We start from the raw sequence: 12,801 nt of genomic DNA on the forward strand, positions 1-12,801 counted from the left end.
CCTGGGGGTTACATGGCATCTCACACCTCGGGAGTGTATAAATGCAAGGTACACGCGCCTCCCATTTATCTGTTTCTTGCAGATATGCAGCTGTAGGCAGTTTAAAGTGAGAGCTTTGCACTAACCATCCTCATTTGCATTGTAATACAGTACATGGGTGTTAATTAAAAATAAATAATGTTTTGCTTGTTTTATTCAATTTAGCAGAGACGTCTTAATAGGATTTACAGAGAAAAAGGGAAAAGTGCCCCCACCCAAAAATAAGGGGCCCCACTTTATTTTAAATGACATGTTTTCAGTATAAATACAAGTGTAGTTATGAGACACCTCCAGATCTCCTATCCACCCCATGAAGGAGTCATATACCCACGCCTCAGAAACGGGGCACCTGGCCATTATTATTATTATTATTATTAGTTTATTTAGCAGACGCCTTTATCCAAGGCGACTTACAGAGACTAGGGTGTGTGAACTATGCATCAGCTGCAGAGTCACTTACAATTACGTTTCACCCGAAAGACGGAGCACAAGGAGGTTAAGTGACTTGCTCAGGGTAACACAATGAGTCAGTGGCTGAGGCGGGATTTGAACCGGGGACCTCCTGGTTACAAGCCCCTTTCTTTAACCACTGGACCACACAGCCTCCTATTACTGTACAAATCTGCTGTGTGATGCAGTGACCGCCTTACAAACAGAAGTTTAAAACCTGTAACTGTGTGCTTTGGAATCAAGTAACGGTAATCATGTTAAGTTTCAATTCGACTCCTGATTTTACTTTATTAATCCTCATTGATAATGACAATACCAACATTAATGTTGTAATTATATGAAACTGAAGCACAGCCCTGCAATGGTAACGTGGATTTCATTTCCAGCTTGTTTTCTTCTGTTACATGTCCACCTGTCCAGTTGTTTCAGGTGGGTTTGATCTTACTGTTCCAGTTTCAGTGTTGTCACAATAGGCCCCATTTTCCAATGTGCAGCAATGGTAAGACCTGACCAAATTCATTTAGTTAGGTCACAAAACGATGCTATAAAATTATACTTTCTTTACGTCCCTTAAACCAGGATATACACTGCTGTGCAAAAAGTCTTAATGAGCATCAGCAATTTACTCAAAGCCTCCACTAGAGTTTTCTACTATTATAAAAACCTTGACTTGTATAAAGAAGGAAAAAACATTGAGTGAAATAGCTCGCATCACTCGATTTTCAAGGTGTGGTATCCAAAGTATAATCAACAAGTACAGAGAAATATCATCTGTAATTGACAAACCCAAGACTTGAAGACCCAAAAATCTGACTAACAAGGATGAGCGATACTTGAAGATAATATACTTAAGGAAAAGAAAGACGACAAGCGTTGAATTGACAACAGAACTGGCAGAAGGCACAGGTGTCGTTGTCCATCCATCAACAGTCCAAAGCACCTTTGACCATTGTTCCATAGTCCAATTTCTGTGCTCTTTTGCATATTTTAGCCTTTTAGTCTTGTTCCCCTTTTTTAGCTGACGTATTCTTACTGCAACACATCCTTTTAAGTCCTGATTTCAAGAGTGACCTTGTAACAAGCTTAGCTCTAGTGGGAAAGTCAATAGTTTTAAATATTTGACGATAATAAGATAACCACCCGCAATAAAGCATGCTTTAGAGATAGATGAGTGGAGTGCCAGATCCAAGAAAATAAACGCTGGGTAAGTCAGGCTTCATTTCAATTATAATGTATTATGTAAGTTAAAAAAAACAAAACACAAAGACAGAATAGAAATACCAGAGAACAAGAGTAAAAGTAATCAACAAGGAAGATAAGGGGGAATAAGAAACAATTAGAACAAAGAAAGAATTAAAGTCACAATAGGACCTATCTTATAAGACTTCACACACAGATAATGCACAATATTTACAATATGTCTGAGACAGTTGTTTCCACAAAATAAACTTATCGGGCAACTTTGAGTCCTTGTTTGACCAAATACCAAAATCAAACCGAGCCTTCTGTTCCTAGGCGTTCGTTTAACACCAACAAATAAACAATAACAAAAAACCAAAATCAAACTGATCCTTCTGTTCTGAGGTGCTCCTTTAACCCCAATAAATAAACCATACCTATTGGTCCCGGCAAAAAAAGGATATTTGAAAAATCCAAGTAATTGATGAAACAGGACGAAAAATGGATGTACAAGGTTAGCAAAAATGAATCCTGCACAATAAATGAATAAAATGGCTTGATCTCAGCCAGTGTTCAGGAATCGGTATGGCAGAAACTCCCTGGCTATGGAAAACTTCCAACAGACAATTTCCCCAATGGTAATGTAGTGTGGAAAGTAGGTTTTCTTTTAAATCCCAGGGAAGAACAGGAACCGATTGGTGAGACAGCAGCCAGGCATCCAAAGACTGACTATAACGGACTTGAATAATTCACTATGGTGTATATAAACTCAGATAAAGTTTCTAGCAAAACTGAACTGATTAAATTTCTTTCCTGAGTTTTTTACAGCGGTAGGTTAGAAAATACTTTTTCTAACACTAATAAACACATGTTTGTTTACAGTGTTTATGAGGACTCTGCATTGACTCTCACTATATTTTTATTTACTAGTCCTAACTCCAGTCAAACAAAACTCCACACAGGATGAAAGTCAACAACAAACACAATATTTGGGCACTTTTAGTTTGTTTTAAAAAACAATAATGACTGTTTAATATCTGTTTAAACACTACAAGGACTTGGCCTGTGTCTTCATAAGGTAGGTTTTGTCAGACTTTCCCTCCTTATGGAGACTTTTTTGACCCAGCAAGCACTATAAACCTGCCCCCCCCTCCCCCCCTTCTATCTCCTATCTTCAGGAAAACTCACCCCCACTAAACAATAAAGGAATGGCCAAATGGCTTACTGAGACAGCAATTACCGATTATAATTATCAATTAGATAGAACAATGCCTTTGCAAGGAGGACCCTTAAAATAATTAACTAGAAAACTAAGAGAACTGCTGCACAGCTTTCTTATAAAAGTGTTGTGTGGGAATAATGGATTGACTGAAGACTTTCTTAATTTACCAAGAAACCCCAGAAAGAAAGTTACATTTGTTTCCTTAATATTTAAATGCTTATTAAGCTTTTAATTGGACTTTAAAATAACCTGCCAGGTGTTCTGCCACCCACTTTAGTGCAGCAGGCAGCAAGCTTCTTATGCTGCACAGGTGCAGCTGATGCTACAACCTTCGTACTGTTGATCTGACGGACAACGACACCTGTGCCTTCTGCCAGTTCTGTTGTCAATTCCAGAAAGACGACAAGTGTTGAATTGACAACAGAACTTGCAGAAGGCACAGGTGTCGTTGTCCGTCAAATCAACAGTACGAAGGTCACTCTTGAAATCAGCACTTAAAGGATGTGTTGCAGTAAGAATACCTCTGTTAAGAAAGGGGAACAAGACTAAAAGGCTAAAATATGCACAAAAACACAGAAATTAGAATATGGAACAATGGTCAAAGGTTCTGTTATCAATTCAACGCTTGTCTTCTTTCTATTCCTTATGGATATTATCTTCAAGTATTGCTCATCCTTGTTAGACAGCTTTTTGGGACTTCCAGTCCTGGGTTTGTCAATTACAGATGATGTTTTTCTGTACTTGTTGATTATGCTTTAAGAACATAAGAACATAAGAAAGTTTACAAACGAGAGGAGGCCATTCAGCCCATCTTGCTCGTTTGGTTGTTAGTAGCTTATTAATCCCAGAATCTCATCAAGCAGCTTCTTGAAGGATCCCAGGGTGTCAGCTTCAACAACATTACTGGGGAGTTGGTTCCAGACCCTCACAATTCTCTGTGCAAAAAAGTGCCTCCTATTTTCTGTTCTGAATGCCCCTTTATCTAATCTCCATTTATGACCCCTGGTCCTTTTTTCTTTTTTCAAGTCAAAGAAGTCCCCCGGGTTGACATTGTCTATACCTTTTAGGATTTTGAATGTTTGAATCAGATCGCCGCGTAGTCTTCTTTGTTCAAGACTGAATAGATTCAATTCTTTTAGCCTGTCTGCATACGACATGCCTTTTAAACCCAGGATAATTCTGGTTGCTCTTCTTTGCACTCTTTCTAGAGCAGCAATATCCTTTTTGTAACGAGGTGACCAGAACTGAACACAATATTCTAGGTGAGGTCTTACTAATGCATTGTAGAGTTTTAACATTACTTCCCTTGATTTAAATTCAACACTTCTCACAATATATCCAAGCATCTTGTTAGCCTTTTTTATAGCTTCCCCACATTGTCTGGAGGAAGACATTTCTGAGTCAACATAAACTCCTAGGTCTTTTTCATAGTTCCCTTCTTCAATTTCAGTATCTCCCATATGATATTTATAATGCACATTTTTATTGCCCGCATGCAATACTTTACACTTTTCTCTATTAAATTTCATTTGTCATGTGTCTGCCCAGTTCTGAATGCTGTCTAGATCATTTTGAATGACCTTTGCTGCTGCAACACTGTTTGCTGATATACTGATCCCTGTGGTACACCACTGGTTACCTCACTCCATTTCGAGGTTTCTCCTCTAATCAGTACTTTCTGTTTTCTACATGTTAACCACTCCCTAATCCATGTGCATGCATTTCCTTGAATCCCTACTGCGTTCAGTTTGAGAATTAATCTTTTATGCGGGACTTTGTCAAAAGCTTTCTGGAAATCTAAATAGACCATGTCGTATGCTTTGCAGTTGTCCATTTTCAATGTTGCATCCTCAAAAAAGTCAAGTAGGTTAGTTAGACATGATCTCCCTTTCCTAAAACCATGCTGGCTGTCTCCCAGGATAATGTTACCATATAGGTAATTTTCCATTTTGGATCTTATTATAGTTTCCATAAGTTTACATATAATAGAAGTCAGGCTTATTGGTCTGTAGTTACCTGGTTCAGTTTTGTCTCCCTTTTTGTGGATCGGTATTACGTTTGCTATTTTCCAGTCTGTCGGTACAACCCCTGTGTCAAGAGACTGTTGCATGATCTTGGTTAGCGGCTTGTAAATAACTTCTTTCATTTCTTTGAGTACTATTGGGAGGATCTCATCCGGCCCAGGGGATTTGTTTATTTTAAGAGCTCCTAGTCCCTTTAACACTTCTGCCTCTGTTATGCTAAAGTTATTTAAAACTGGATAGGAACAGGTCGACATGTGGGGCATGTTGTCCGTGTCCTCCTTTGTAAAAACCTGTGAAAAGTAATCATTTAATATATTTGCTATTTTTTTTTCTTGATCTATGATTTTGCCATTTGTGTCTCTTAGACATTTAACCTCCTCTTTGAATGTTCTCTTGCTGTTATAATATTTTGGATACCACACCTTGAAAATCGAGTGATGCGAGCTATTTCACTTATTGTTTTTCCTACTTTATGCAAGTCAAGGTTGTTATAATAGTAGAAAACACTAGTGGAGGCTTTGAGTAAATTGTTCATAATGCACCAGAGTAGAAAAATGCAACATGTCTAAGACTTTTGCACTGCACTATATAACGTAAATGAAAGGCTGTTTTCAACAAAGCTTAATAAGGGGAAGTGGAAATATCCAGTATCCAGTTTATATGCCTTCAACTGCTAAAGAATAAAATAAGCTCTCAGCTTCTAAAGACTGGGTTATATCGTCTCTTGCCTGAATGTGTAACTTTGCTTTGACCCCTCTGGATTTTTGTATATCATGCCCCGGTGCTGTTGCGTGTGGCTGAGTGTGCAGCCAGGTTACAGCAGTTGTTTCTGCTGGCTGCTTTAGTGTCTTGCAGGGCCCCTTATGCATAATCAGATTCTCTTTCAACGTGCCGTTCCTGGTTAAACAAACAAACTTGAAACTCGAATGTGGCAGCACATCAGTCAGGTTTACAGAATATTCACTTACACGCTGCATCTGACCGCTACAACGTCAGGGCAACGGTACGGTTCTGTGGGTCTCTTGCTTGTCCCAACAAGTTGCGCACGTCTCGGGGTGACCAGAGCTGTGCTTCCTGGTGGGGTTTTCTGTGAACGTTACACTTCCAGTAACACCTGGGAGCCTGTCCTTATGAGCACAGTGGTCAATGCAGCCCATGTAAGGGACAAGCTGACTGCACGGGCTCCCGCTGACATGCCCCTTGTGAAGTCACCAAGATCCTTCTGCTATCACATCATTGTTGCTGAATAGTTGCACATACATGACGCATCACATCACACTACATCACCTTACGTCACCCCCCCCCACACCAGTGTGGAATTTAAAGGTTATAAAACCCTCTGCAGTGTTTACAAGAAACACAATACTTTGCTGTATCCCCTATTGTCTGTGTCACATTTTCATTCATACATAATGGGTGATAAATCACCAGTTCGTTACCGCAATAGCATACATTACATTTTCACACAACAACCTGAAATTTGCTACAGAACCCTATTTAAATCAGTTTCGGAAATGGATTTGCTGTCAACTTGGAGTGGTCATTCCAAAATTAAAAAAAAAAAAAAAATTAAAAACACAAGTAGAACTAATCAATAGTGTTTGAGCATCACTGCATCAGGGTGACTGTGTACAGCTATAAATCTGTATCAGTCTTTAATTAATCACACAGCCTCAAGAATATATCTTTCAGATCATGTAAAGTCATACATTTTCTGGGGCAAAACTTCAAATGAAAAACTTTGTGAAATGAAAAAGTCTGTACAAATATACTGCCTTAATTATATTATACCATAGGGAAATTGTAGTCAGTTTTGAAGGAAAATAAACACTATGCATAACTAGGGCTTCAATGAGACCTGATTTACATCATATTATTACACAGAAAATTGAGGGTACCAATGTAATAGTAACTTGAATAATAATAATAATAATAATAATAATAATAATAATAATAATAATAATAATAATAATAATAATAATAATAATGTGCTCTTACCTTGTCCAGGAAGCATAGCTTGTCCTTGGTCTTGGCGCACAAGATCTCCACCTCAAAGAAAACAACAGCTTTTTTAGTCTTTTTGGCAGGTTTGGCCGGCTTCACGGGGCGTTTTGGCCCATTGGCTTTCTTCGGCGCCTGTTTTGCCTCTAAAGCCACCAAGTTTATATCCATGATCAACCCAACACAATGAAAGAGCAAAGTCCTGTAATCAAAGCTTGCAATCCTCCTTCCTTTTTCCCCTAATCCAAGCACACGAGTTTAACAGCAAGTTGTCGTGGATATTTTAATCCCCAAAGTGAAGATCCTGGCTACCTTTCCCCCCCAGAGCTGTGTTACTGCACTGCGCAGTAGAGGGAGGAACGGAGGGCTAGAGAGACAGAACTATTCCTTGCAGTTTGGGGGCTGACTGAAGATGTAACTCGATAGGACGGTGCTGGGAACCAGTTACACTCAGCTATATATAAACTGCATGTGCAGTTACGCACCAACACCCTCCCCTCCCAAAAGTAAAGGAGTTCTTCCACTTGTTTTTCAGTCGCTTAAAAGTCGGATAAAATACATGTACATATTTTTAATTTATATCCTTCTTGTTGAGTGATAAAGCAGAAGATGTTCAGGGCTTAGCCCAAGCTCTGTGCTGTCATTTCTTCAACACTGTGGCGCAGGGTTTATTTTAAGGGCTGGTCGTATCCTTTGCTCTTCTCAGAAAAGGAAACAGGCTGCTACAGCTGCTGGTAGAGACAGTATAAGGGAAACGTTCAGGCCGTGGAAGGTTTTCTGCTATATATAAAGGAGCACTGTATTGAATATATTAATAAACCTCACTCTCTTAAATCAATGATAAAATATGCATTTTTTTTTAACCTGTTATTAACCTCCACTGGTAGTGCCCCTACTTTCATCAGACTTTATATAAGGAACAGTGAGACAACTTGATTAGGACACTGTTTAGAACAAGTTATTGAGAGTATCAGAATCTGAGGGGTAAGGATGTTCCTGTGCATACAGTGAACATGGATTATCACTTCATTTTATACTTCTGTTAAAGAGCAAGGCTGGCTCGATATTCTACGGTATTACTAATGTGTATGGACTAGACTGGACTTGCTTTGCATGTGGCTGTTCATGCAGCTTCCCTTTCATGACTCTCTGTGTGTCTCTTCGTGAGTCACTTGTTTTCTTGAGATCAATTTCAAAGTAGCAAAAGTATCTGCAACAATCTAAAACTTTATTATTAACTGTTGTAAACATTACAGAGGCTAAACTTCTACAGAAATGGAAACATGCCGGTTACTACAGATCATTTGAGTGGATATGTCCCAAAAATCATTTTCACTGAAATATAAAAGGGGTTGGACAAAACATCGCTGGCCATAACACTGTCAAAAGGGCAGCCACTGATTCAACGTGGCGGGCAGAGAGTCTGAGAGGTGTTTCAATTGTTCCTTTAGGGAAGTTGGGGCAAATCTACAGAGATATGCAGTTCCAACTGTACCCTTATAAAAGTTTCCCACAGTGGAAGCATAGGAACGTGTATTAAAGCACAGTGAAAGCATGGTAAAGCATAGGCAAGCACTGTAAAGCAGAGAGGTATGGTAAATAATGTGAAGAACATATCAAACGAGGGTAAACTATGGGACAATTTAAAAGCATGGGAAACCTGCAAATGTGCCACGGTAAGCTTTAAGGGTAATATGGAAGGAAGCTCCTGCCAACTGAGCACCAGCTATCCTGCCTCTATTAAAGTCTTATGGACCTGCTGTCTTACTGTCCCATTGTGATCAGAAACAGGTACCACACAGAAGCTGTTTAATTTATTTGCACTTGTCTTAATGCCATAAAGCTAAATATTTTCTTCACAATGAAAGAGAAAGTATTACTGCTAGACCTACAATCAACTATATAAAAAAACTGATCTTAACACCATGGTTAGCACTTCATTAAAGATGGGCCACTGTTCATAATATAATAAGAAAAACCTGAAAGGGAGTCAGTGATAATGCTACGCATGTTTTTAAAGCACTGATTAGCACTCCCCCAGTGATCATGTTGATAATGCCAAGCTGATGTAATAAATATCTCTCCTTTAAGAAGCAACCCTCCCCCATAGAGAGCAGTGCTTGTCTGTTTGATTTGTGAGTTTAATGTGGGAGCACTTCCAGCAGGGTGATATTCTGGTATCGCTGTGGTCCCAACTCTTTCACTGCCTTCATCTCTGAACACATTCAACAAGCAGCAGCTGGGCCGATCTGAAACATTTTATTTCTATATACAGCAGAAGAGCCACTAAACTCTCCCAGCACACAGTGTGTGAGAGAGAGAGAGAGCGAGAGACAGAGAGAGAGAAAGAAGGCTTACCAGCGTGTGGGGACAGACAGACTGACACAGCGTATTGAGAGGTAGGAAACTCAATAAACTTACAGACATTCTGAACTGGTAAAACTACAAGAAACTTCAAGTACAAACTTTTGGGCAAATTCTTTCATCCTATATAATAGCACAAACGAAGCACTTAACCAAAACCTGGCTACCTCTGGTTCTTATAGATTTAACATATGTGTTTATGATTGAGTGTTGGAAGCTTTGAAAAACTTAAATGAAGATATTAGCCAAAATGTCTATAACAAGTCTTCTGTATTTGAGATTCTAGATTGGGCTATGAATTTAATACTGAGTTTTGTGAATTGCCAAGGAGATTACAAGATTGGCTTCACATAACACTGAAAGTATTATGCATGTTTCTTATAGTTTGAATTCATTGGAATTGACGTTTGAAAGTTAATTTATGATTGGAGTATTGAAAGTTGTCGATGAACACTATATTACAATACATCACACAGACCATTTTCTAAGCTATTTATCACAATGATGAAGGCACAGGGTAACCCATTTGTCTATAGTAGTTTTGGTGGAAATTGCCTGATAACATCACAGTTGAATTAGTAATTTAGCAGACGCTTTTATCCAAAGCGACTTACAGAGACTGTGAACTATGCATCAGCCACCACTGCTGCAGAGTCACTTACAATAGGACCTCGGTTTTACATCGCATCCGATTTCAACAGTTGCCCAAAAGTTTCCTTTAAAGAAAATTAAACACAAGGCAACTTCCAGGCAAATGTAGAAGCGACTTTTTAATTGCAACGTTTAAGCAATTTCAACAAAACAATTTTGTTGAAAAATGTTGCCTAGAACTTGTTACTTGAAAATGGGCCTTGATTTTTTATGCTGTAGAAAAAATTCAGCAGCCAAAGACGTGTTCTTAGTTTTACCTTTAAAGATGAACTCCCTTATAAATGACTTCCAGTGATAACCAATTAATAGAATCACTGGTTAACACAGCCAACTGCATATAGTAATCAAACATTACTTATTCAATGTATTGTTAAATAAAACAAATCTATAAAACAATGTACAGCCTGGAGGCCATGTCAAAAGTCATAGCTCAGAGGAAGAAGGTCGAGGGAATTGTTTAAAGATGCTAACTGGGCTCTGCCCCTGACGGCTGTCAGCACTGACGTACTTTACACTGTATATGTGACGAGAGTCCGGTTTCTGTGATTGGATTGGGTTTTTACTAGGGCTGACAATCGATTATAATTTTTGATCGGTTAATTTATGGGCATTAGTTGATTAATCGGTAGGTTCATCCCTGCACATTTTTAATAAAGGTAACGCTCTTATAGCAGCTGTCCTGCATAGTAATATTAAAAAAATCAATAGAATCTAAAATGAAAAATAAGCCCAATAGGAATTTGGTCTTTTTAAAAGCCTTTTTATTCGTTCGGATATTCGTTGGTCTTTCAAAAAGCAATACAAACCATTATATTGCTCGAACGCAGGCAAAGACAGCATAACTGCAGGGGCAGGGGGTGTGGACGTGGTCCCTGTGTGTTTGCCTTTATTTTACAGCAAGACCTTACAATATGTAACACATTAAAATAGGAAAATATCCCAGGAGTAAAGAATAACTTGTGTAGGACTTACTTTACCCCAGTGAATTAACTATAAAGCAAAGGATGCCAAATAGCAGTTCAAGTTAAATGTTGCTTTGTTTATTCTCAAAATAAATAGTACATAAAGCTGACAACGCATTTTATTTAACTTTCATTCCTTGCCATTGCCGTTACTTCACAGTAAACAGTGGCCAGAGACACGTTTTCATAAAGTAATAGCATGAGGTTTACTTGTGCCTTTTTGTAGCTGAACAAGCAAACGAAAACTGAAATTTAACTTTTAACACTTCAAAACAAAACAAACGTGGAAATGGTGTAAAGTGAAGGGGAAAAAAACTCACAGTTTTAGTTCTCATTTGTTACATTCCACATAACAGAAAGCCTCAAAAAAATATATATAATATATAGTCTAAAATCACTACACAACATTTTCAGGAAGTTGGGTACTGTTTAATTGCCTTTTTTCTGTCCCATGAAATTCTGGCTTGCTCTAAAGCAGCACAACACATTTTTGTCCCAGATGGCTTTCCATAAAGATCACTATGTGTGCACACGCATAATCTGGTACTTTTAAATAGAGGCTTATATATTATATATTAATCTCACATATCACACAAAGCTCTTTTTCATTTGCGCAAATTCTGGTGAGACGGTAAATAAGTGCAAGGTATTTTTGTCATTTGTAGAGAATACAAACATCTGATTTTTGTATCCAACTACACATCAAAAATATTCGTTCGAATATTTGTCCCAGCACTACTCTATAATAAGCAATATCGCGTGAAATTCTGCTATTCTTACACCCTTACCCTAGCATTGTTATGTCCCGCCTCTGCTTACTAATAATTGGACAGCTGCAAAACCACTGAATTTCCCCAAGAATTTAAAATGCAATGCCGTTACTTTGTGCTGTCAACACCCCCGGTTTGCTGTGATCGTTATTATTTCCACCAAGTACCATAATCAATATTGAAACGAAACTGAACAGATTGCTGTGCGTAACACAACAGACATATGGCTGGAAGAACTCAACATGTCCTTCTGTTGAGGTGTATTCAAATGGCAGCGCCTCCTTATAACCATGCTGAGCAGACATTTCTCAAAGCTTTTCTGATGATAGATAATGCAGGGATAGGTCCAGTAGGGTTTGATGACAATCAATAATCGAAAATAAATCGGCTACAAATTGGCACGATAATCACAATTATGTTTGATCATGTTTGATCTCCCATTCATTTCTGTTTTCTCCCTAGTAAGTAGATTTGTCTCTCTCTCTGCTTGTTGTTTTTAAAATAAAACTGTCCCACTGTCCTCTCCCACAATTGAGGTAATGTCTGATGCCCAGTTTAACTGGCGCATAACACAACCCAGCATCTCTTTAATGACAAATCAGTTGTCTCGGTTATTGCCGATATTGACAATTGATAATCATTTTTCAGTACGATAAATAATCGTCAATAATATCACGATTATTGTTCCAGCCCTAAGGTTCGGCCCTGGAGGCAGTAAGCAGTGAGCTTGTTCTGAACTCTACAGGGCTGAGCGGCTGTTCTGTTATTTCAGTCAGGGGTGTCAGGCAGTTCAGATGGACCTGACTGCGAGTGAAACACAATCCAGGACAGGAACTCAGTAACCAAATCACCCCCCCCCCCTCCCCCTCCCCCTCCCCAGGACAGCATCTCCCTCCAGCACAGCACCCTCCCCAGGACAGGAGCCTCCCTCAGGACAGCACCCTCCCCAGGACAGGAGCCTCCCTCAGGACAGCACCCTCCCCAGGACAGGAGCCTCCCTCAGGACAGCACCCTCCCCAGGATAGGAGCCTCCATCAGGACAGCATCCTCCGCCAGCACAGCACCCTCCCCCCAGGTCAGGAGCCTCTCCCCCAGCACAGCACCCTCCCCAGGACAGGAGCCTCCCTCAGGACAGGACC

At 39.2% G+C, this 12,801-nt stretch overlaps 1 protein-coding gene across 2 annotated transcripts in view; it reads right to left on the bottom strand.

The window, feature by feature from the left end:
- Positions 1 to 12,801, bottom strand: part of LOC117962766 (very-long-chain enoyl-CoA reductase) — a 34,784-nt gene that overhangs the window by 18,057 nt on the left and 3,926 nt on the right. The window contains exon 2 of one of the 2 annotated variants that reach the window (XM_059008038.1): positions 6,913 to 6,963. In XM_059008038.1, the coding sequence (XP_058864021.1) occupies positions 6,913 to 6,963 (51 nt within the window). Of the gene's footprint in view, positions 1 to 6,912; positions 7,615 to 12,801 lie in introns of those variants that run through there. The other variant, XM_059008037.1, reaches the window with a different exon arrangement.

This window comes from Acipenser ruthenus, chromosome 36 (assembly GCF_902713425.1).
Source record: "Acipenser ruthenus chromosome 36, fAciRut3.2 maternal haplotype, whole genome shotgun sequence".
NCBI classification, from domain to species: Eukaryota; Metazoa; Chordata; class Actinopteri; order Acipenseriformes; family Acipenseridae; genus Acipenser; species Acipenser ruthenus.